Source organism: Apostichopus japonicus, chromosome 10, assembly GCF_037975245.1.
Source record: "Apostichopus japonicus isolate 1M-3 chromosome 10, ASM3797524v1, whole genome shotgun sequence".
Classification (NCBI taxonomy): domain Eukaryota; kingdom Metazoa; phylum Echinodermata; class Holothuroidea; order Aspidochirotida; family Stichopodidae; genus Apostichopus; species Apostichopus japonicus.
In genome coordinates, this window is record NC_092570.1 from 8,971,150 (window position 1) to 8,997,893 (window position 26,744).

Below are 26,744 nucleotides of genomic sequence, written 5' to 3' on the forward strand. Positions count from 1 at the left end.
TTCCAACAGAAGTAAACTTTTCTCTCCTATCTGGAGGGACTCTTGAGATATTTACATTAAAATCGCACATATGGTCGACTCAATCAACAACAATGCTTTCACTAGATTGCCCTGTCATCGAAACTTTCCTTCATAATAAGTATTCTTCCCTTTATATCCCATTTGTTTGCAGGGGGGGGGGGGTAAAAGATTTATCAAAAACTGCAACTCAATGATAAAGTCCACAGAGGACTTTCCTAGTAATAATATATCATGGATACAATTTTTTCGCCAGCTGTTTGGTACTATTCTTATCTAATAGTCTTCTCCTTCAGTCTTTCTCGTAGATTTGCTGATGGGCTGAAGTCTTCAAGAATTGAAAGAATACTTCTCTTGATAAACTGACACTTGCTCATTGCCAATAATAGCTCATATTGCAGATAATTTATGTTTTTTTTATTTCTTGCCGAAGGCAGAAGGACTTGTTGATTCCTTGACGAAGGCTGAGGGAATCTATGGGTGATGGCATGTGTGTGTGTGTGACACTTTTTCTTGCAAACACAATATCTCAAGAACTAAACGGATGAACTTCAAACTTAGAATGTGGGTAGCCCTTAGTAAGTAGATGTTCTCTGTCCTTTTTCATGGAGGTCAAAGGTCATTTGAGATCACCAGAGGGCAAAGGCTGAAAACCTTGTAAACACGGTATCTTAAGAACTAAAGCTGCTTGAACATTAAACTTGGACTGTTGATAGCCCTTGGTGAGCAGATGACCCCTATTGTTTTTCATGGAGGTCAAAGGTCATTTGGGGTCATCAGAGGTCAAAGGCTGAGAACCATGTAAAACACGATATCTCAAGTAGTGAAAGTTGCTTGAACTATAAACTTAGTATGTTGGTAGCCCTTAGTGATTAGATGTTCTCTATCCTTTTTCATGGAGGTCACAGAGGTCAAAGGCTGAACACTTTGTAAACACAATATCCCAAGAAGTAAAAGTTGCTTGAACTTTAAGCTTTGTACGTTGGTAGCCCTTGTTGATCAGATGATACCTATTGTTTTTCATGGAGGTCAAAGGTCGTTGAAGGTCAATTGTTGGTTAAAGTCAGAGTAAGACTAATTACACAGAAGTGAAGTTTGTTTGATATTCGACCCTCTTTGCTCATTACTCAATTCTGCAATTTCTGCTCGGCAATTAAGATCGTTAGAAAATCTTGTATCTGAAGTTTCTTCTCATATTTCTTCTACATACAGACACCTTTTTGCAGTGTTTGTACCCTTACAATATAACCAGTGGCTGTAGTCATTGATTATCTCTGGCCAAAAATGAGTTCAAAAGATTATCCAGGTGAATAGTTGTTATTATCATCACCCTCAACTTTTCCCATCATGCCTTGTGAATGCAAAGTAGACATTTGCCCTTCTCTGCACAAACGGATCAGGGCTGGCATTGTTATTAAGTAGTGTGGCTAACTAGGTACTTCCCTATAAACAAACTGAGGTTGAGGTGTTCTTCAATTGTTATTTCCTCTTTACCTGTAATATCATATCAGTATAAATGCTTTGTTGTTTTGCAATTTCTGTCCTGCATGCTATTTTGGTCTTTCAATCTCCTGTTGATACTGCTAGCCTAACATACTAGACATTAAATTTCAAGTACTGTGTAGTCAGCTGCACCTCCAATACATAGAGTTATCCCCTTCAGTGTCTTTGTTTTCTCCTACACACATTTACATGCAAGCAGTTGTCTTCATGTACAAATATTTTCTTTCTCTATATGTATCACATTTCGAATGCTTCAGTTGATGGCCATATATCAGAAGAAACATGCAACAACTAGAATTGTCCACTTATTAAAAAAATTGACACTTTTGTTTAAATTTGACACTTTCTGTCGGTTCCTTTCCTCAGCAAATGAACAAGTGATGATATTAATATTTTGGCTCTTTTTTTTTTCAAAATTGAAATAAGGTAAATGTCAGGAATCAAAAGAGGTATTCTGTAAAATGGAAGGCTTCAGCAGTTCACGATCCAGACAACATTGAAAACAATAATTGCATATCTTAAAACTATCCAGCTAATCCCCTGGTGTAGCCTAGAAAAACCTATCAACCTTGTGCTACAATTTGTACAAAGTGTAAACCTATTGGCCAAAACTTGCCCAGAACATGCATTAAATCAAATATGATGGCGCCAAGCTGTTCCCTCGGTTAAAGTGTTTTCATTTCTGAACTACAGCCTGAACCATTCAAATTTAGTGCTAAAAATTGACTTATTGAAACCATGCATCTCAATAAGGAGATATGACGATCCAAGCATGTTGGTACCCACTCCTACTTTTTGGTTTCGATGATAATCGTAACCTTTGCATTCATGATGGCCTATGCGTGTATATGTGTGTGTGTGAGTACGTTTGTGACGCCCAGCTTGTAAACCTTGTAAACGCGATATCTCAAGAAGGGAAGGTCAGAACAATTCATATTTGATGTGAAGAAGTACCACATTGAGTATGAGAAGCAGTTGTTTTGGTGGAGGTCAAACGTCATTTGGGGTCACCAGTGGTAAAATTGTGTATACCTTGTAATCACGATATCTCAATACTGGAAGCTTGGGCCGACCTCTAATTTAGTGTGTAGAAGTACCACATTAAGTTAAAAAGCCTATTGTTTTTGGTGAATGTCATTTGGTGTCATAGTCAAATCGTGAAACCCTTGTAAACATGTACACCCTCACTATACATTACGTCAGATTCATGAAAAGAACTGCTCATGTTACATCATCGAAACCACAATGCATTTTGCATTCTGGTTTCACACTTAATCAGGTACTGATCGTAAATTATGTACATCTCATAACCAAATCTCTTCACAAAACAATCTTCTTTAACAATACGACATTGACAAATCATTTTACCACTCATGGCAATATCTCTAAATGTATCAGTAAGCTTTACCTATGCTATACCATGGAAAATAGCAGAAAACTTCAAAGGCTACCCATTGGATAAAAGTGAGCTCTACCTATGCTATACCATGGAAAACAGCAGCAAACTTCCAAGGATACACATTGGATAAAAGCGAGCTCTGCCTATGCTATACCATGGAAAATAGCAGCAATGCTACACATTGGATAAAAGTGAGCTCTATACCTATGCTATACCATGGCAAAAAGCAGCAAACCTCCAAGGCTACCCATTGGATAAAAACTTCACAGACTTTGCACACATTTGTAATTTTATAATTCATCAGATGTGTGGCAGCAAATAACATGATTTTCCCAAGATGTAAATACTGCATCCATGTACTAAAGATTGAGGTCTATGTCTATTGATTACAGTTTCATGTGAGATGTCTCCATCCTAACCCCCTCCCTTCCCACCCCTGAAAACCTACCCCCCCCCCCCCCCCATGAAGACTTGTCTGAAATATAAACATTGGGATTGACATCAAACCTGGAATGCACAACTCAAAACAGGATATCTATAATTGGAACCAAGATCACCTTCTTGGTTCAAACGATTCTCCAGGAAGTGTTTCGCACACCACTTACAACATGTATTGCTAAATTTACTTCACTATTTAACTGAAAGGTGACTTTCTCATGTCAAGAACTTTTTCAATTCATAAAGACTTCTCAGAACCGGAGTAACTATTCGTTGTAGCCTTAATGATTTATTATAACTTTCGCAGTTAGCATTAAGTTAAACCGTTTTTAGAATACCTGCATAGTTCCGCTCTTTAATGCTCTAGCAGAACTGCCAACCGAAACACAAAAGTTGTGAGATTTACGATTTTCCATCCTTAAAAAATCGGGACACAAGGGCAAAAAAAGGCAGAAGTAGGCACAATTGAATTATATCAAGATAATCAAATAAAACTTAAAGTAATTTTGGTTAGGCATGTCCCCTATGCAACATTAGAGGCTATGTAAAAGTAAACTGTTGAACTAAAGTAAGCACTGTAAACGCAATGAAAGGGATGACAGGGATTTCCCCCTAACACAGCCCATTACTGATCACAATCAACAAACTTTTTAGATATCCAAATTTGGCAGTCATTGCGTTAAGAAACAGGATACCCCTAGTGAAACCGATCCAGTGGGCTAGTCTGCCTTTGGAAAAGCAACTCGATACGTTTCCCCCAAGAAGATTTAAGTGTTGGTGATATCGCCGTGTAAACTATATTGACTGTCTGCGTTTCTTCTTTAATGCTAATTTTCTGCAGCATAGGCTTAGAAAGATACTCTTTTAACTTTTACCTATGAAAGAATAACATCCTAATTAGAATTTGTTTTTATGTCTTTTTGCGATGTCTGAGATATTTATTACATAGATGGAATTGCTAGTTAATAACCTTATAAAACTGAAAGCAGCAGCAGTTATGACATAGTTTGCATATTTACTCACTGAAAAAGAACTGATATTGTTTTGCTTTCTTTTCCCTTTAACTGTGCTTACCTTGGATTGGATAGGTTCCAATTTTACTTTTCAAAGGATGTGAAGTTAATATATCAGTGACTGTTTATGTGTTCATAATTGTGATACATCCCAATTTTGAAGTAGAAAATAGCAAATATGTAAGAAGTGTTGACATCACACCAGTTGCTTGAAGCTTTCATGTTTGGTTCAAAACTACACATGTTGTTGACCTCAGAAAAGGGCATGTAGGAATGGTATGCTCACAATGTCCCACTTTGTAGTGGAATTTGAGACATGCATTCACATAGCAAGTCTACTTGATAACTCCTCAGCTATGGTATGTCTAGTGCTTAGACTACAATTTGATACCTTTTATGAAGGTATGACATTTCTGTACCTTCCTGAAAACTGAACTACATCCACATTGGCATGTTACCAAGATTGCAAATATTTTAGCAATTTTAGAATTGTCAGTGTAAAGTGGTTTAAACTCTGTATGATTGGCAGTAAATCTGGTTTGTCCCTTCAGAACCACTGTACAAATGCAACCAGTAACGAAATACAAATCTCAATTTGATGTTGCTTGACAGTCGCGTAGCCAGGAATTTACCAAGGGAGGGGCGAACCTGTACGCAAACTATCAGAGCCGTAGATTCTGCATTGAAAACTATCTAAGCCTAGCGCCACCATGAGTTGGCGCGAAGCGTACAGAAAATTTTGGGGCTGAAAATGTCTCCCAGATCGCTGGAAATGGCACTTCCCAGGCCTTGTAAGTTGCATCTTAGCTTGAAATTACTAACGATATCATAAAAACATACAAAAAAAATATGCTCAAGGGGGGGGGGGCGGTTGCCCCCTTTGCCCCCCCCCCTTGGCTACATGCCTGCTTGACACGTACAGAGAGACAAGGGGACATCGAGTGATACAGTCAATGGTAAGAAAGTTTATTGATTACACTGTTACCAGCATAGACATGATTGGAAGTACAAGCAAGATACAAGCATTATCAAAACATGCAATTATACAAAAGATAAAAAGAACGAAGAGAAAAAAAATGAAGGAGCACCAAGGAAGAGCATAAAAATTGTGCAGCAGGAAGATCATGAAGACAAAAGTTTGGATGATACTTATAGTTTAGTAAAACTGAATTGACATAATTCAGCATTTGTATGGAATGGATTATTGCAATAAACATTATTACCATCTAGTCATCTTTTAGCATTCCTATAAAAAACAACCAAACTTTTGGAATAGTAAAATCAAAGGACTGAGCCTTCAAAATAGGATAAAAAGTAGAAATATATTTCATACATTGACAAGGTCCGCCGATGGAACCATTACAGTAACGTGTGGAATGTACATAAAACATTGACACTGTAAATAACATGCTAGTGTTGTTAAATAGAAGAGAAAAAGAGTCGTTTGACGTATAACCTTACGAGAAGTGATGATACATACAAGCATTACTATTACTGTGTGCAATACTTCAGAATGTGGATTAGGATTGGATCCCATTTTGTTCAGCTGTGAGAAAAGCTGTACTTTTAGGCACAGAGTGAAAATCGTAAACAAAGTGAATAAGACAAGAGTTGCATAACCTTCCATTAAATGGTACATATAGGTACTATTTACACAACAACCAAAGTGTGTTGATCGCCTCTAATACTGGGCTTCTTTTTTTTCTTTTACATTTTTGGCCTGAAATATTTTTTTCAGTTTTAATGCCTTAAAAATTGTAAATGGGTTATCAAAAGAAGCTTCCTTCATTTTCAGTTCTTGGATAAATTAAGCACCGTTCCTTATTCCAGTGACAGGAGATATTCTTTGCATCGGCATCGACAATGGGTGATGTGCAAATATGGACGGCTATGATACCTTTTAAACTTAAGACCCCAACGCATGTTAGCCTTCCATATCTGTCCATGCTTTGCAGTTTAATTTGTAGAGACAAAAGAGTTTCCTCATTTGTCTTTGCATTGCATGCAGCTTACAAACTCATAAAAGGTTAGTCAAGTTGGCCTAGCTCCTAGAAACCTAGGATTCTCCATCTTATGCAGCAGCTTCGTCCTCCTTCCCTGCTTCTGATTCTTTCTCTTTCTCTTCTTCTGGGCTACCTGGAGCTTCAGCTGCTGGCTCCTCCTTGGGTACGGCCTCCTCCTCCACTGTTGCAGGTGTTGCTTCCTCTGCTGGTTTTTTATCCTCCTCCTCTACCGGTGTTTGCGCCTCCTCGGCTGGTGCTTTCTCTTCCTCGGCAGCTGGTGTCTCTTCTTCTTTTGATTCTGATACTGCCACATCTGGTTTTTCTTCCTTTGTCTCCTAGTTAATATAAAAAATAAATAATGAAGAGGGTTTCTTGTAGCATGTCTCATCCCAACAAACCCCTGCCTTCCCTTTGTCCACAAATAAGAATGCATACAGATGAGTGGTTCCTATGTGGGATGAGAGGTGGGGGAGAAGGGGGGGAGGAGGCTTAATGGGAATGAGGGGTACCTACATGTATATATCAGAGTGATGCAACTCAATCTATTGTAAGAATATACCTTTGATGATAACAATATTCATACTTTGATTCATTGCCAAAGGCAAAGGAATCATTGCGATGGTGATGGCATGGGTGTGTGCATGTAGCACCTTAGCTTCCAAAAACAATTTCTCATGTAATGTAGCTTGTATGAACTTTTTTACTTGTTACGTAGATGCCCCTTATTGAGTTCTCAGCTGCTGTTGTGATTAGTGGAGGTCAAAGGTCATGTGATGTCCTTCGGGGGTCAAAATATGAAAAGCTTGTAGCTTACTCAACTAAAGCTTCAATGATGAATCTTGTAGATGGGTGGTAGGTGATTAGTCTCATACTTAGTATGTTAGTGCCTCTTATTGAATTTTCTGTTCATATTTTATTTTGGTGGAGGCCAAGGTCATTTGAGGTCAGTGGTCATCAAATCCTGAAAGTATTATGACCTTCACACACATTAAAATTCACTAGGGAATCTCTTACTATGAGTTCTTAACTGATGTTTTCAGTGGAGGTCAAAGGTCATATGAGGAAGCATTCTCTTTCAAAGAACGAATGCTTCAGTGCAAACTAAAGGATTCTTGGAGAGCGACAACAGAGGCTAACTATGCTTATCCAAGACTAGTGTGTAGAAAACTAATAAAGATGCATCCCCCTTCATACTAATACTTTGCCAAGAAGGTGTGCTTAAACTGCCAACTTACTAGTAGAATATAATGCTTTCATTTCCTTTATATATACTACTTATAATATACTATGTTGTTGCTCAGGACATAGCATCACTTAAAATCGCAACTTGTATTCAGGGCAGTTATAGTCAATTGTATTAAATATCCAATGCCATAACCTCTACACACAATACAAATCTAATCCAAACTACAGTTTTACTTACTAACATCTCCACAGTACTATGAACTATTAAGAAATTATGAAATTTTATGAAATATTATGAAATTATGATAAACCATTGTGTAATGATGATATACAGATTGAGATTATGAGATATCCTGTTCTAAGCGCAAACTCTAAGTGTCACCAAAAGAAAGGAGGAGCAAGGAGGAGGGGGTGGGGCTGTCAAGTTTGACACAGAATGTGATCTATTTCATTTTTCTCCTTTCTAATGAAACACACCAACTGGCATACTTCCTTCAGCAACAATAGATGAAACTGTGATATTGACATCCACAAATCAGGAACACAAACCAAGCTTGAACTACATGCACAAACACCTGCTCGCAATCATCGCATTAATTCCTTTCAATTCCAGTTATTGAAGATCTTTAAGAATTTTGTAATCATGGGATGTAGTTCAATTTTGGAACTAAATCATTCTGCAAATGAAAGTTATGTCATAAAGTATGCTGTGCTCATCAAAGAGAGATTCTCAGAAACAGATTTTTGCTAATTTCTAAGACTAAAGCTTTTATGGGGGCAATTAGTGTATGGGTTTATAGGTACGAGAGTCCGGGTAATAATGCAACAAGGAATACAGCGTTATGTCAATACGAACTTCCTTTCAGTTTCACATATCGAGGTCACCTAATAAACGAGGTCACACAGAAAAGCAACACTGTATGACAACTGCTACTTGTACTTTGATCCGAGGTAAATTCCCCCTCACTACTTCAAATGAGCAGATGATCATAGAAAGAGCTGTCTAGGAAGTTATAGGAAGTTATAACAGATACTGGAATTATAATTTAGACAGAAGTAGCAAATACTGAATTCCTATGTGCGCAACACAACTCAGCTAGCATCACACTGTAGTAGAGTTGTAACTGACTCAAACATATGGCTACTTACAACAGCACTGTGGAAGAGATGGAATTGTGTCTCATTTAATGTCTTATTACAGCCTGGAATCATCACAATACTGACTTAACATGTATTCAACACAACTCAGCTAGCATCACACTGTAGTAGAGTTGTATTAAACGGACTGACACCTATGACTGCACTGTTGCAGAGATGGAATTGTGACTCAAGTCAAATTGCAATCATCACAATTCTAACTTGAGTAGTCATGATAAGTTACAGCAGCACTGTAAGTAGAGTTATAACTGAGACTCAAGTCTTCAGTGTTATTTATTTAGTTGACAGACATATTTGCATCACAAATAGTACCCATACATATCTTCCCTTCCCCACAATGAATTCATGCACTATACTAATGGGATCTCCCTTTTAAAGTTCAAGAAAACAATGACTGTGAACAAAACCCAGAAAATTGGTTAAATTTGATTGTTCCCACAATTCCAAAGACCAGAACATTACCAATGTCTCCAAATTGAGAAGACATGTTAACAACTATATTCTACAGCTGTAAACCAATGAATTATACTCTTGTTTAAACAGTACCTTTCTAGACAAATGGAAGATTTTCATGGTGAGAATGCGCATGCAACCCCATTCCGCTATTCGGTACTCAGAATACTGCAGTTCAAAGAACTTTTAATACCCTCATATTCGAAGCCACTAGCCCTCCTGTTGTGTGAATTGGTGCACCTTGATAGGCATTAGGCCTGTTGCAAGCTCACTTAAACTTTTTGACCCTTAAAGAAAACAAGATATATGCCAACTATTGGTTTCAACTAAAAGTGCACAGCAACATAACAGTTGTATATTTAGCATTAACCTTTACCACACAACCCTTTTGTGCAATTACTTGTTGAAGGTAGATTAGCCAACAGCTATGCATAACACAAACTTCAGGATGTGTATAACAACAAACATATTTATTACCTGGCCACACATCACATACAATGTGATACAAAATGTTTCAGGCCTACTGTTCAGTAAAAGGGTTGGCAGGGGATTGGAAAGGAATTTAAACCAGAGTGCCAGTTGGCTTTGTGATTCCTTGCCATATAATTTTCTCACAATTCCAAATATCTGACTACTGACCTAGAGATTTCCAGCTCTTATTTGTGGGCATCAATCAATTAATTCACTGACCAGTAAGGACTAGTAAGCTAGTATAAATCACAGAAAATAAGGCCAATTTTGAGACCATTTGAGATCAAATGTTGACTTAGTGAAGCTCAGAGTGTAAGGGCCTTTTGAGTGTGTATAAAGCACCCGACACAAGAGCATCAACTCTTTGAAGCATATTTCCTTTCCTGGATGACGATTATATGTATTGTTGAAGTTCACCTGACATCTATTTTACCAATTTCAATGGGGTACTTGCACTCACCAAGCTGGGCTTACATACTAAGTATGAAGTTTCCATAAAGGTATAATCATGTTTACAAGGTTTTCAGACTTTGACTTATATTGACCTTAAATGACCTTTGACCTCCACCTATTTCACTAGGGTTCGTGCACTCACCAAGCTGGATCAAAATACTAAGTATGAAGTTCAACAATGATATACTTTTTGAGTTATCGTGTTTACGAAGTTGTCAGACAATGACCTCTTTTGACCTCCCTCAAATAACCTTTGACCTTCACAGAAAAGAATAGTAATCTTGTACTCAATACAATGTATCCACACAGCACGTATGAAGTTAATCCACCATGAATTTTTGAGTTAGTGTTTTACAAGCAAGGGTCACAAACATACACACACATGCACACATACACACCATCGCATTGATTCCTTTCGCCTCCGGCCAGGAATCAATCAAATTTGACCCTCAACTTACAGTTTTGTGTTCTGTTATCAATACAGATATACCCAATGGATATTTTGAATGTAGAAATGAGGAGTGCAGGGCTGCACATGTGCAATTGGTGGTTCCTTTGTGAGACTTAGTAAATTGTTTGATTTCACAATCTACCATTATTTCAAGCATCTAATAGTACATAGGTGACATATTAAAGTGTTCATAGTCTTACCTCTGTTTCATCTTTCTCCTTTTCCTCGTTCTTTGCATCTTCTTTCTTTTCATCTGCTTCCTCCTTCTTCTCTGCCTCTGTTTCCTCCTTCTTTACCTCTTCCACTTCCTCCTTCTTTATCTCTCCATCTTCCTTCTTATCTCCTGTTTCTTCTTTTGTTTCCTCTCCTTCATTCTTTTCCTTGGCTTCCTCTTTGCCCTCCTCCTCATCTTTTGTCTCATCTTTCTTCTCTCCCTCTGCCTCTCCATTCTCCTTCACTACATCTGCATCACCATTCTCCTTGCTGACTGTGACCTTTGCCCTCTTAGATGCTCTTTTGGCTGCAATCTTTTCTGCCTTCACTTGATCCTTCTCTGCTCTGGCCTTCTCTTTCTCGGCCTTCTCCTGCTCAAAAATTTCTTTCCAGTTACGCCCCCTGTACTTGCTGGTCTTCTTAACGAAGCCGCCCTCGATCATGGAATATGCCATGTCTATCACCGTTGTCTTTAGGTCGATTGGTTCGTCTATCTTCAGAACTTCCTTCATCTATAATTGTATATTTAAAGTAATATATGTAATTTAATTAGGAAGAACAGGAGGATTGGATTAATTCATAATCTAGTCAATTAACACCGTGGATTGTTGTCATGTCAATTGAATACAGGTAAAAGGTAAACAAGTTTCTTGGGATTGTAATGAACCTTTGACCCCAGTTGTTTCCTTTAACTTTTGGCATAAGGTGCTTTTACCATGCAACATATTTCTGCCACAGATTACATGCACTGATATGCATCATTTGTTGCTATACATAATTGCATTTATTCTTTAGTGAGGGGTTATTTACTTATGTCACAGAAATTGAATTGAAATAGTCATCTAAGGGGGTCAGCATGGGCAGTCGCTTGACTCATACTAGCTTCCTCTATAGTCATGACTGGATATTGACCTATTAAGTGATTATGTTTGTTGCATACTGTGCCAATTACGGTATAGACATCAAGTGCCATCTTGGGGTATTGATATTGTTCCAAATGTTCCAACTTGCACAGGGATGATAAGGTGAAAGGTCATTTAGGGGTCATCTAGTGAGTGGGGTTATGGTTACCTAGTAGGTAATGCTAATATTAAAGCATTTTGCACAGATATGAAGTTTTCATTGTCCACCAAAGTTGTTCATACTTAAGTATTGGCTCATTCAAACTGCTTTCATGGACTGAGATCAAATTTTACATAAAGAACTTCAGAAAATAATCAAAACTGCTAAACTGCAAAACTAGTCTTCCACCAATTATACTACGAATGACTGTTGAGTGGATAAAAACGAGATGCTACAGAATTTGAGCTCAAAGGTTTATCTCGGATTAGCTTTCCGAGCACAATCTCACCAAGGGTATGCATCCCCCTGCACCACTGCTGCTTTAGTCCCAGGTATGTCTGCCACCCCCACCCCCCTCGCACCCCCACGCAAAAAATAAATATACGTATAAACTTACCCTGGTGTTATCAAGCTTTGTTATTGTATTCCAGTGTGGAAGGATTGATTTAACATCTTTATCAAAGAGAGCAGTCACTTGAATGGCAACCTTGGGACAGGCAACAGATGCAATTTTGTATCCTGTTTGGCAATGGATGGTATATACAGGATTAGTGTAAGACTCTAATATATGTATATATATGTATCTATATATTGTAAAAAACACGTATAGTACTCGTTAAAGCAATTATATACAATGTTACATAGAAGAAAAGAACTTGGGAACACCATTCTATTCCACAACAAACTCCTCGGTAAAGATAGCTTTCTGTAACAATGCCCAACTGATAAATTATCCAAATCACATTCAATCTTGAAAGCATGGAATCAAGTCTCTAACATGTAGATTTCTCACTGTTTGAGACATGACATATACACTGCACAGAGCTTTACTAGAAGTCTACATACACCACACACACCACGACTCCAGCCAGAAGAGCACAGACATACTCAATTACACCTGGACCATAGATATATACCTTACTAGATGTTTCCTGATAAACATTAAATACTATACCACTGATGATATCAATACCATTCTCTTGCATTGTGTTGGTTGGTTACACTGTGTGAGACATGGCATATACTGCACAGAGCTTTACTAGAAGTCCACATACACCACGACTCCAGCCAGAAGAGCACAGACATACTCAATTACACCTGGACCATAGATATATACCTTACTAGATGTTTCCTGATAAACATTAAATACTATACCACTGAGGATATCAATACCATTTTCATTGCATTGTGTTAGTTGGTTACGTCAAACTTAGGAAATGCAATAAAAAGCAAGCAGATACTATTCTAAAAGTAGTTGTGTGGAGAGTGTGAAATTTATCCAGAAGTAGAATTATATGTTAACCATATCATATAGACTTGAATCTCAGACTTTGCTACTTCCATAGGGAAGGGAAGGGAAGACAAGGAAGTGGAAGTTATCCAAAGGTTACATCCTTTAGTCATTGACCCAGAAAGTTGATCACTGCAATGTTTTTAACAGCAACCAAACTTGAGAATTGGAGACATTTAATTTCAAGTCCAGACAGGACAACACTCCAGCTGGTATGAAATTGAGTTAATCATCTGATTCTACCCTCTCTTTTGGGTGGACATCCAACCAGAAGACTTACCTTGGGGTTTGAATTCCTCTGCAACGTAGGCTGCCATTTCAGACCACCAGATGTTGTCTGTTGATAAGATGTGTCTGTTCCCTGCAAAAGAGAATCATAGTAAGAGAGTCACAAGCTGAGAATGGTGCTTGGTGATCAATCTCTTTAACCTACATACAAGCACATCCTTTTAAGATTCGTTCAGTAAAACATTACATGGAAGGTTACAATATCTTCAAAGGTTATGCTTTGCATGCTATACAAAAAAAAAAAGCTATACAAAAGGTTGAAGTGGGTCTAAAGTAGAACAGGAATATAAATATGTGACTCCACGTCAGACCAACCTGCTGCTCTGATTCAACAACAGAGAGAAACCTGTTGCTCTGCTGCTCTGATTCAACAACAGAGAGAAACCTGTTGTTCCGATTGAACAACAGAGAGAAACCTGTTGCTCTGCTGCTCCGATTCAACAATAGATAGAAACCTGCTGCTCTGCTGCTCCGATTGAACAACAGAGAAAAACCTGTTGCTCTGCTGCTCCGATTGAACAACAGAGAGAAACCTGTTGCTCTGTTGCTCCGATTGAACAACAGAGAGAAACCTGTTGCTCTGCTTCAACAACAGAGAGAAACCTGTTGCTCTGCTGCTCCGATTCAACAACAGAGAGAAACCTGTTGCTCTGCTGCTCCGATTCAACAATAGATAGAAACCTGTTCCTCTGCTGCTCCAACTGAACAACAGAGAGTGACCTGCTGCTCTGATTCAACAACAGAGAGAAACCTGTTGCTCTGCTGCTCTGATTCAACAACAGAGAGAAACCTATTGCTCTGCTACTCCGATTCAACAAAAGAGAGAAACCTTTTGGTCTGCTGCTCTGATTCAACATGAGAGAGAAACCTTTTGGTCTGATTTAGCAGGCTTCAAGAGCTTCATGATAGACACGTAGTTGTTGTGATACAATGTAGCATGATATCATCATAGTAATCACGTCCAAATCAAGTCGATAAGGGTTTATTATTTAAAGTGGGTATGATCAGTCGACTCTTCTTACCTGCAGCTTCTGGCTCAGTCATGGCCACCACATGAGCCTTTGCAACATCCCTTACATCTACGGCTGGTATATTTAACTTTGGAATCAATGGTGGGTTCCTGGTCAAGATTCTCTTGATTATTTCCATACTTGTACCCATCTGGCTGTGCAAAACAGGACCAAGCACAGCGGTTGGGTTGATAACGGCCAGTTCAAATTTTTCTCCATCTGTGGACCAAAGTGTTAAAGAATTGTTATCAATAATACAACAGTAGCAGCAGCATGAGGCTATAACACTGTAAATCTGACAGTTTTTCTAATTCTGGAGAAAATGAATGAATTTTTCCATTTCATGATTTGGGATGCCAATCAGCACATTGTACCATTCAAGGAAATATAAAGCAAACATAGCAAAGTTACTATATAGTAAACCAATCTGCACTAGGCTTGGGAAACTTCATCCACTACAAACATTCATTACTCACAACTTAAAAGCAGCCAAGTTATAAGAATGTTGGGAATTAGTTACATCCAATTACATGATCTGAATATTACATGTGGTATTTTAAAAATACAAATTTCTTACCAATTGCAAAAAAAATCAGCTTCACATTGCAAGTATCAATTTTTTTTATACCTGGCAACTTGCAAGGTATAAATACTGCAAAACATTAAAAACTATGTAACAAACTAACTAATTTGCTTGTCTACTTTGCAATATTTCTAATTTTCCCACTTTCCTGCTTTTCATTTCCGCCATCCTATGGTAACCGTGCGATCAGGATTGTCCGCCTGACCCCCTCCCCCCCCCAATCCCATGTCCCAAATTGGCAAGAGTTTATGCATCATTGACACTAACCATCTTACAAACACCACATACTGCCTTTCCTTGACTCTCATAGCTAATTTGTAGCTTCAACAATTTGGCAAATGAACCATGGAACACCTAGCATCCTAGCATGAAATGTGTACACAAGGATGTAGTTTGTAATTTAACAGTGTCATATCATTCAGGGCAATGGATAGACATTCAAGTTGCCAACTCAATAGGTTTACTTAACACACTGGCTAGTTGGGATATCCTAGGTACTGTTAGACTATGACTGCTATATGTACAAGGGTTTATAGGATTACTTCAAAGTGTATGAATGAAGGTTACAAAGCCACTAGTGCCAGGTATATAGGTCAATTATGTTAACCCTCTTTCAACTCTCACTTAATTGTTCAAGACATCATTTAGAAGTACTTGGCACCATTTCATAAGACCTAAAAATGTTGCTGTGGACTTTAATAATTTTAATTTAAATAATACTTCAACAGACACTAACACAATTCTCAGAACAGGAGGTCCTTCTTTGTACAAGTAGCTTTTTGGCAGGGGTCCCAAAGTGACCAGTCGTTTAGACAGACAATGTGCGGGATTTCTCCTTCACTCACAGCCTGATGTCTTTATACAGCCCTTGCAGCAAGTCCATGCTCATACTCATATTCTAGCATAGGTGCCTGTAATTGTACTTCATTCTACACAGTATCCAGATATTAGTCTTAAATACAAACAATGCATTATAACACAGTACTGCATTAGGTGTACTCAGTTCAATAGACTCTCTGTTGCCTAATACATAGGCAACTCTATAGCAATAATAGTTCAGACTAACTTTCATTTTAAAGGCAGATAAATGACATCAATTAAATAATTTTCAGTTTCTATTGACAAAAAGTTTTCTTCAAACTAGTTTAACCAGTTGTTTCGCAATTGGTTTTACATCTATTCATTTTTAAAAACCTACTTCTGCTATCTAACTACAGTGGCATAAGATGAAATCAATAGTTAACCATTTTAGAGTGTTCCCCTTAGTAATTTTGTGATGTGCCCACATTTTAGGTGTAGGACTCTATTAATGGTAATAACTAGTGATTTTGTATGAATGGCTCTCAGAACAAAATGAGGTTTGTACAAAATAGACTGTTTGATGAGCAGAAACATCATAGATCACTATGAGCTCATGACAAGAAGATGTGACATATGATATAAGAAAGGCACATAGCAATATCGACAAGCTAGGCAGCAAGTGCTGCCATAGTTGTATTCTAGGCTATCAGTAAACCACCATGGCCAATATAGTCCGGGCTATCAGTAAACCACCAAGGCCTATATAGTCCAGGCTATCAGTAAGGCACCATGGCCTGTATAGTCCAGGCTATCAGTAAGCCACCATGAACTATATATAGTCCAGTCTATCAGTAAGGCACCATGGCCTATATAGTCCAGGCTATCTATATAGTCCAGGCTATCAGTAAGGCACTATGAGCTATATAGTCCAGGCTTTCAGTAAACCACCATGAGCTATATAGTCCAGGCTATCACTAAGCCACCATGTGCTTTATAGTCCAGGCTATCACTAAGCCACCATGAGCTATATAACTCCAGGCTACCAGTAAACCACCATGAGCTATATAGTCCAGGCTATCAGTAAGGCACCATGGCCTGTATAGTCCAGGCTATCAGTAAGGCACCATGAGCTATATAGTTAAGGCTATCATTAAGGCACCATGGTCTGTATAGTCCAGGCTATCTATATAGTCCAGGCTATCAGTAAGGCACTATGAGCTATATAGTCCAGGCTTTCGGTAAACCACCATGAGCTATATAGTCCAGGCTATCACTAAGCCACCATGTGCTTTATAGTCCAGGCTATCACTAAACCACCATGAGCTATATAAGTCCAGGCTACCAGTAAACCACCATGAGCTATATAGTCCAGGTTATCAGTAAGACACCAAGACTTGTCTAGTGATGGCTGGTTATAGTTATGCACCATGAGATATAGTTATAGTCCAGTCTATAAGTTAGCCTATCTGTATGACAAAGGTTTTCAATGTTCCTGAAACTGTTGGCACATCATCAACCCAGAAGAGCTTTAACAGGTCGTTATCTCACCTAGTAAACCTTAGTATGACAAAGCCAATGACAATACGCTAATACAACAGCATCGGTTACTGTTTCATCTGAATCATCTATGAAACTTACATAATCCCAAAAACCTCTTTGTTTCCACATTGTGTTTTGTTTAAAAACAAGAAATTTATTGAAAGAGCTTTCCCTATGTCACACATACAGTCCTGCTGCTCTCCCACATTGATGAATTTATAGACCATTGTGCTATGAAATAGTTGATACCTACCTTCTAAGTTTTTGACAAATTCCCAAGCTTCTTTCTCGGCCTTGGTTTTACTCTTTGCATAGGCATCAAGTTCATCCTCGTTCTCTGGCCAATCCTTTTCAGAGAATTCTCCACCTTTCATGAAACCTGATAAAAACGATTACAAAACAAAACAGAAAGCCAATAGGCTTAGTGATTCACACAAAACTTTGACCATTTTTTTTCACCGTTAGTGACAGCAAGGTTCAAGCACCAATGTAAACTTCCTTAACATCATAGTATAACAGTCATTTGGGATTTACTTATGAAGCTCTATGCATATAAGAATTTAAAAGTTTTACCTCTACTGACTTTTGTCCTCAGTTTGACCTTTATCTCTACCAATTTCTGTATTTTCTCTACCAATCTCTACCGATTTCAATGGGATTCCTGTATTCACAAAGCTGGATCTACATACCACATATGAAGTTGAAGCAAAGCTACACTTTTGGTCATCTCCTTGTTACATGCAGCAAACACACGCACACACATACACACATACACAAAGGACCATAAAGATTCCTTCTGCCGTAAACATAAATATATCTCATCACTGGGATAACAAATTGAAGCATTTAGTTTAGGAGTCAGATCTTGCAACATTTTCACTGTATATACCAAACATCATTTATGAATCCAACATGACTGTCACTTAGCAACAATTCGCAAGTTTTTCCTCCAAATCATAATCATAATCATCTGACAAATTTCAACCCAACAGACTTTCAGTTACATTAAGTCCAACTGAACACAAATCATCAAGGTTAGAATTATTTGAAAAGCCTGTTTTACAAAACTCTTTGAAGAGCTGCTGATGAACTGTTAAAGGTTGAATTGAATATTAACAGTTCTAAAATGATACTTTCGAAGGCACAAAAAATAAGTATAATAATAATAACCTATGATAGCGAGTCCAGCACTGGTCAGAACTACTCTCTTCACACACTTGGCTTCTTTGACAGCTTTCATGACATTTTTTACTCCCTCCACAGCAGGGGTAATGATCTCATTTTCATCTCCTGGAGAACGCACAGGCAGTGGACTAGCTGTATGAATGACATAGGTGCATCCTTCAACAGCACTGTAAGAAAATACAAAAGTGAAAGACTTCAGTTATAATAATAGAACAATCAGCAGTTACTTTTACGACGCTTAACCGACCACAAATGTGGGAGAAACCCGCGAGGGCTTATGGATTACAACATACACGTCGGGTGGTTTCCAATTCAACATTTTAACTCAAATTTGGAATCTTTCTGGATTTAGAAAGTCATTTTTCAGATGAGGAAAACCGTAGATTGCTCTTGGATGAAAAATCCACATTACTATGACTCCAGTTTGCGAATGTTACAGTGTGTTAGGATAATAGTATTTGTCCCGAGGTAGAAAAGAAATCACGGATGTTCCGTGAATTGGCGGAAAAAGCTCATGCCTCATGATGATGTCATACCTTGTCCAACCATCCTCCTTGGTCAGGTCTGTCTCGACCAACTCTACAGCATGAGCAGCATCTGGAACTAAATCTTTGATGTGTTTAAGCTTAGATTCATTCTCCAGGCTCCTAACAGTTCCCCTGACCTGGTAACCTTTCTCTTGCAGCAGTTTGATAATGTGGGTAGCAATAAAACCGGTTGCTCCAGTCACCAACACTCCTTTTTAGAGGAAAGAAAAAAAAGAAGTTTAATAATCTTGAAGACAGTTTATAACTTTGGTCTTCTAGAAAAACCTGCTAATTAACTGAGATTTGTTCACTGGGAACATTATACTTCCCATCACAAATAGCACCATCAAGGAACAGAGCCAGAGACTGAAGTAAAAATGCAAGTTAAACAAGGGATCTCATCTCAGTACATAACAGTAGTTGTTGTTACAAGTTGGTTGCAAATTTGGTTTCCTTTGAAAGTACAAACAAAACTTGGTGAAACTAATATCCAACTTCCTCCTAATAATTGGAAGACTGTTTTATTGGAAGACTATTTTCACCTCCAGAAACAGGACATTATGGTCATATCCCTTCATAAGGACATAGTGTAGAGCACTTTAGGAAGTTGAAACATTAGTCTACTTACAAAGCATTTAAGAAAACAATGAGCAACTAATGGCAACTCTTTGTGGAAAGGACTGAGAATGCAAAACATTAATAATATTGTACATCATCTACGTAAACACTATTTGTAGGTTCCACCTCATCAGAAAACCAGTTACGTAAACACTATTTGTAGGTTCCACCTCATCAGAAAACCATCTACGTAAACACTATTTGTAGGTTCCACCTCATCAGAAAACCATCTACGTAAACACTATTTGTAGGTTCCACCTCATCAGAAAACCATCTACGTAAACACTATTTGTTGGTTCCACCTCATCAGAAAAGGTATTCTATGAAGCATAAATTGTGCCATTTAGAAATTGCTTCTGATATGAGAGTAATTTCACCATCTACTTATACATTGGAAAAGTGGTCATCAAGTCAGTGTCCCTGCTTTGAAGGTATAAAAAATATTAATGCACTGAAATGCACTGAAATTTTAAATGCGCTGAAAATTTAAGCAATACTACTGTTTCCTTGATTTCTGTGAAAAATATATGTAAGTTTCCTACCAGTGAAGATACTATCACTGTAAAACACAGTAACTTTGTTCACAACATAGGCTTTGATAATTGTGGTCTTTTTGGCTGAAAATATCCCATAAATCTGAGAGTGCAAAGAGCTATCAGAACACAGACTAATGTGAACAGTAAAGCACTACTGTTTGTGCTTAATCCTTATTGTGAATGAAAAGTGAACAGGTATTAAAACAGAAGGAACAGGAATTAGCAGGGTCAAACGTTCTTCCTATTTCCTCTGTAAGTTGTGCATGTGTTACATTAAAACCTGATTCATTTCAAATATATTTGAGTCGATCGGTATTCTTGTTTGGTTTGAAATTTCAAAATGGATAAATACTGGTTATTTTGAATCTTATTTGGTTTGAAATTTCAAAATAGCTAAATACTGGTTATTTTGGTTTGTATTAGTTTATGCTGGTATGCATATTACACACAGGACTTGGCAATGCGAGAAACCGTTGCTTACTACACAAAAATTTATAGTAATAAAACGAGTCTTTCGACCCTGAAAAAATATGAATGATTGGTACAGAGTAATGTCAGCTATCGATGATGCGTTCATAGCAGTTGTATACGGTACATATATACATGTATATTATACAAACATAGCAGTAAATCTATTAGGTGTCGGAACTTTTACTATCTGTACAAACGAGAGTTACAAGTGTGAATTGATTTTGAAAAAAGGTTGTAGTACTTCTTTATGCTGGTTCAAAATGAAACACACAGCTCTATAAAGTTCAATGGTTCCATAAATAGTGGTAAATTATGCATCATTAAAGCATTACTGCTGAAGAGAGAGATGCAAAGGGAAAGGTGGAAGGTACACTGATTCAATAAACAAATTCTTTCTTATTAGTGTGAGGCACTGAGCTAACAACTAAAACCTGGCTTTAAAGGCACAGAAGACTCGCGCACAAAGAAACGTCTCATGGCGGTAATCTGACCTAGTTTTGAATGAGGTGTAACAGAAGTGTTAGACACCACCATCAATCCCAGAAAATACACACACAGCTTGCTACCGTCGGTAATTAGACACTAGTGTACAGTCAGTATGTATATAGCTGCGGTCAATACCCACAGCACAGTGTACACACGATAAAGCGATGGACATCTCAGGTCTAGATTAAAGATAACAAGGTATCACGTTTCATTACTGGCTGCATTTGTAGCGACACGAAAAAACTTTCACTTGCAAGCAACGAAAAGTTAACCTTTTCAGATGGCAGCACGCGGTTTGGGGTGAGTCTTCAATGCCTTTAAGCTTTGAACTGCCAGAACTGGGGCACTCAAAATTGGCACATGGAAGTTGCATCCAGGGACATCACATTTCAAACGTAACAGCAGCTATCACCCTATTTCTAATTCTTTCATTTATACATTGCTATAAAATTTCCGTTGCAAAATGCTAAACTCCCTATTCTTCCATGAACCTCCCTATTTTTTTTCATAACATTTTTTAAATCTCCCTATTTTCATGACAAACAGGTTGGCAGGTCTGATACTAGTAAAATATGTTTTCCTCTTGTATGTTTTTTAAGGGAAGAATCTAAAACCAGTTAACTAATAGTTATCATGTTTGTTTGCATCCGTGTTACTACCCTAAGTACTTCCAACTACATCCTTCCTAAAGATTCCTATCAACACAGGCTGTAACCGATTGTTGGTTTTCAGAAGTAACATCAATTGATTTAATGCAATCCATATTTGCAGGTTCATATGAGAGGCTTGATTTAATGATAAAGCTGTTACAGAGATTCCTTACAGTCTGAGCAGTCTGAGTTGTAACAGAGATTCTGAGTTGAAATGATGACTAACAGATCAGAGTTAATTGACTCTGAGTCTGAGATGACTTTTAAGTAGGCAGTGACAGTTTTGAGTCATCAGCTGCTGCTGCTGCAGTAGTTTGAATGAGAGTGGAGATCAATAGTTCAAACATCTTTTAACATGTGCCGTACAATGGGTGCCGCCTAAAGGCTTTACAAGGCCACTTACTGTTAGGGTTTGTGGCTTTCACTATACCACTTTTAGGTGTGGCTTAGAAGAGAGGATTTAAAAGAGAATCAAAGGGATAAACAACTTGAAATTTAATTCAGACCACCACCACTGGCAGGATTGGATGTCTGTCATCAGTTTAGGTGGTAGTTGAGTCAGATCCAGAAGCACAGCGATTGTCAATTTTTGAGGAAGTTTGAAACTGATATATGTACCTTGTTATGTTTGCACATGAGATTAGTGGTATAGATGAATAGGTTGAACTCTGATAAACCAAGCAGCTTGAATTCTGAGATCACTATCATTAATTATTTCCAAGCTACTCTTACTTAAATCCCATGGATGTCAATATGACAAGGTCACTGGCTGCACTTCTGGTGTAGTATCACCTCAAAAAGTAACAGTCAAAAGTTTTGATATTTCCAAGTTTTCAAGTGATTACTAGAACTAGCACGAACAGTGTCCGGACAATGGCAGGGTGAGGATCAAAAGTTTTCATTAACCACTCGTTTGTTAATCTCCGTACCTTTGTAAGATAAATCTAGGAGGATGTGTGAGTGGGATTTTGATTTCCTTGTGAGGTTTGGTAAAATTTCCAACTAAGCTAAAAAAAATGTTTGCAATAATGGTGCAGTAGTTAATAAAGGCATTAAAGACTCGCCCCAAACCGCGTGCCGCGCTCTGAAAAAGTTAACTTTCCGTTGCTTGCAAGTGAAGTGTTTTTCTCGTCACTACAAAATGCAGACAGTAATGAAACGCTATATTTAGCTGGACCTGAGTTGTCCATCACTGCTATGTACACTGTGTTGTGGGTATTGACCGTAGCTGTACGTATTGAATGTGCACTAGTGTCTAATTACCGACGGTACCAAGCCGTGTGTGAATTTTCTTTGATCGATGGTGGTGTCTAACATTTCTGTTACACCTCATTCGAAACTAGGTCAGATTACCAGCATCAGACGTTTCTTTGTGAGCGAGTCTTCACTCCCTTTAAGTGAGGTGAAAATAAGATATTTTATTTTCAGTACCAAGATCAGTGAAGAGAGTCTTCCTTTAACCACATCACCATGGAAATCTATTACAAAATTTGCAGAGTTCAGCATTTTGCTTTGCTTAGAACTGTGAAATAATGCTTCCTGCCTTCCTGTCTCCTTGAAAAACAAAATGTGTGTTTGCTTCTAACTTACTACGCTGATGTTTGATCGATGCTAAGTTTTCTTACACCTATCAGGCCATACCTTTGGGTCTGGATCCCCAACGGTATCCCACATGAACCCCTAGACATAGTTTCACCACTATGTCTGTCTCACCATATTGGTCTCCCCTAACTACAAGCTAGACTACTCCAGTCAACATCCTGAGGCAGATCTGAGCAAAACCCTTCATTTGTTCCCGAATTCCTACTTTAAGGGTGAACCTAACCAGTCTCAATAAAAAATTTTACACAAAATTGATCCAATCTGTTTGAAAAATGTGTAATTTCAAAGTGAGAAAGCCCTTACCAAAACAGTAAGGTCACAGAGATGCAAGGAAACCAATCATATTGTAAAGGCTTTCTATTCCCACAGGGTTCTCTATATATTTACATTTCTCCAGTTTTCTTTGAAGAGTTCTGTAATACAAACCTGGCAGTCTCTTACTCATATACTAGCTGGGGCCTTATGACTTTTTCTTCCCTCTATTGTGGAGAATTATATACAAATTTTGGGTTGAATGGTACCAAGCTTCCTACAATGTATATAAAGCTGCCACTGCTGGTGGTGTACTTTCACACACACTGTGAATGCATACAACAGAAAGGATTGTATAAGCTGTGTTATGCACAGAACTAACCAACTTTATCTAATCTAATTCCACAGTAGCACACAGGCCAGTCATTGTAATGAACAATGCTCTCTTATCAAACAGTGTAAAAACCTCATAATCAAGAAAAAGGCAACTGCTGCCAGTAGCGAGGAAGTAAATAGATCAAATTACACAGTCCGAGGTACAGGTGAAAAATTGCCGCACCTGTTTCTTCAGGAATATGAGACTCAGAGAATGCAGGACTCTGCTACCCTCTCATTCTCAGTAGAGAGAGACCCCCCTCTCCACACCCTCGACTTAACCCCAACCACCACCGCCCCGCTCTCTTAGAACATGTTAAAGACCAACCACTGTGACAGAGATGCAACATGTTCCCACCTCCTAGTGTCACTTTGACACCATGTTGACAAAATGGCTGTCCGTCTCCCCGCCCCCCCCCCCCCCAACCATTTAAAAGTCAGTGTCGCAAATGAGACAATTTTTCAAAAACATACTTTATACACTTCTGGCACAGAAAATAAATATGGTTAGGTTTCTTATTCTCTATAGGCACTTTTAACATGTGGATATGTAATAGTTAACAATGATTGTAGGAATTAACACCATCTTTTTTGATTCCTTGTTGAATACTAAAAGACCCTGCTATCAGTCCACATTGCATTCCTATATATTTTCTTTTTGAGAAATGGCAAAGACAAAAAAATTTGGTGACCGCCTCCCAGAAATACATAGGTTGACTCATACTGACTATAATTTACATATGTCTACCTCCAAGATATTGCAGCTTTGTAGCTGATGTTAAGTTCTGGAAAAGATAAAGACACAAAGCCTGCGGCAACAGCTTACAGTCACAGCATTCTATGCCTTCCTCCCTCCCCCACCCCCAAATGTTGCTCCCACTAACTTTAACTGACCAAAGGTACTTGGTCCTTTCATTTAAATCATTGATTGTTTTTTTTTTTTTAAATATCGGGTGATTTAAATTAGCCAAACCTGACGGGAATAGATATGAACACATATTACCAGAACTCAAAAAGTTTCTTGTTTTGTTGGACTGTAGAATATCACACTTAAAAAGTCCGCATAAAACGATCCCTTTAAACGTTGTGCAAGAGACGTGTAATTATCCTATAAGTACCTACTATAGGTTACACTGCCTTCAGAAGCAGACTTGCATTGAAATGAAAACTGATTCATGGGCTATTTTCAATGTTCACTGATAGTCTTGAAAGTAGAAAGTTAATACAATAAGGTAAGAGTATAACAAGGCTAAAGAGAGCATATTTCTTTTACTTTTACTTTCCATCAGAAGTGAAAACGAGTTTTAGCAAAAGAAATTTTTTGGGAAGTTTATAATGGCTCTCCAAATTGTTTCCCCAAACTGAATACACTTCATATTAGACAGTGCTCAGTACTAGGGAAAAGCTATTGTCCTTTACGGATAGCAATGAAATGTAAAGAATGAGTGACTATTGACTTAATATTTTGTACCATATTTAGGAGCAAGTTGATAAACTTGAGTGAAAGAAGTGATCAGCTTTGCTCTGAGCAGAAAGTTTGTGACGTCATATATCACAAGACACATGCTCTTTAAATGTTCAGCAAACTTTTTTCATAGCTTTTGGTTCACAATACTAATCTTTCAGAACAGAAAGTCAATTCATAAGTATTGATGATGAATGGCATGCTTTGTGTATTTGAGCAATATGATGTTCGCAGAAAACACTAAACTTTTCCTTTCAACATTCAGAACCCACAAACTTCAAAGAACTGGCATATTGCATGTAAAGTGCACATATTAAAAAAAGAAATAGTTTTCCTGATATGTCAGCTGGGCCCTAGTATATTTTTGTTTTCTGACTTTCATGGATAATAAAGTTGAATTACAGATTCTAGCTCTTGCTCAAACTTTGTTTTTGCTTCCTGCCAGCTTTGCACTTTTCTTAGACCAATGATTAATTCTTCTGTGAAAAAAGTCATTTGATAGTTTATACTAACAATAATCCAAGTTGTACACAGAGCTTGTTATTTTCACAAACGTCACTGTTGAAACTCATCATCACCACTGGCAAGCATTTCTTTCTGTAAAAAGAGAGACTATATTACATCCCTTATCTTAATGTGATCCACATATACAAAGTGTGTAGCTTATCCAAGTTTTATTTTGTAGTTATCACGTCTACGAGCTTTGCAAATGTTGACCAGTTGACCTCAAATGACCTTTGACCTCAACAGGAAACAGTATGCATCTTATAATCAACAAGGTTGATAGACAAACCAAGGGCAAAGTTCATCCAAGCTTCACTTTTGGAGTTGTCTTATTTACATAGTTTTCAGACTTTGACCTCTGTTCACCTTAAATGACCTTTGACATCTTTAGAAACCAATAGGACTTTTCTAGTCAATAAGGTGGATCAACATACCAACTATGAAGTTCTTCCAAGTTTGATGTTGAACCCGATATACTTTTTTGAGTTAGAAAGTATACATACACACATACATTTAAGCACATACACACACAACATTACCATCACAAAGGTTCCTGTTGCTTTTGGCACAGAATCAAAAATTGTTTTTCTACATCAGGAACTTCCTAGCCTCTAATGCGATATTAAAGTTGACAAAGGACAACACTGCCAGCATGCATAGAGAGTAACTAGTCAACCAGTCGCAAAGCTTCCACACATTTATATTCATTGAAGTGAGCCAGAGCTCTAGTGTTATTGCAAT

General features: G+C 37.9%; 1 protein-coding gene across 1 annotated transcript in view; it reads right to left on the reverse strand.

Moving 5' to 3' along the window:
- Positions 1-5,316: 5,316 nt before the first annotated feature.
- The window catches only part of LOC139974855 (uncharacterized), a 29,484-nt gene continuing 8,056 nt past the window's right edge, over positions 5,317-26,744 (reverse strand). Inside the window, exons 2-9 of the mRNA XM_071982336.1 lie at positions 19,054-19,255; positions 18,503-18,684; positions 17,586-17,711; positions 14,422-14,628; positions 13,392-13,472; positions 12,218-12,339; positions 10,746-11,270; positions 5,317-6,709 (exon numbers count right to left, since the gene is read on the reverse strand). Of these exons, the coding sequence (XP_071838437.1) occupies positions 6,443-6,709; positions 10,746-11,270; positions 12,218-12,339; positions 13,392-13,472; positions 14,422-14,628; positions 17,586-17,711; positions 18,503-18,684; positions 19,054-19,255 (1,712 nt within the window). The 3' untranslated portion in view covers positions 5,317-6,442. The remainder of the gene's footprint in view (positions 6,710-10,745; positions 11,271-12,217; positions 12,340-13,391; positions 13,473-14,421; positions 14,629-17,585; positions 17,712-18,502; positions 18,685-19,053; positions 19,256-26,744) is intronic.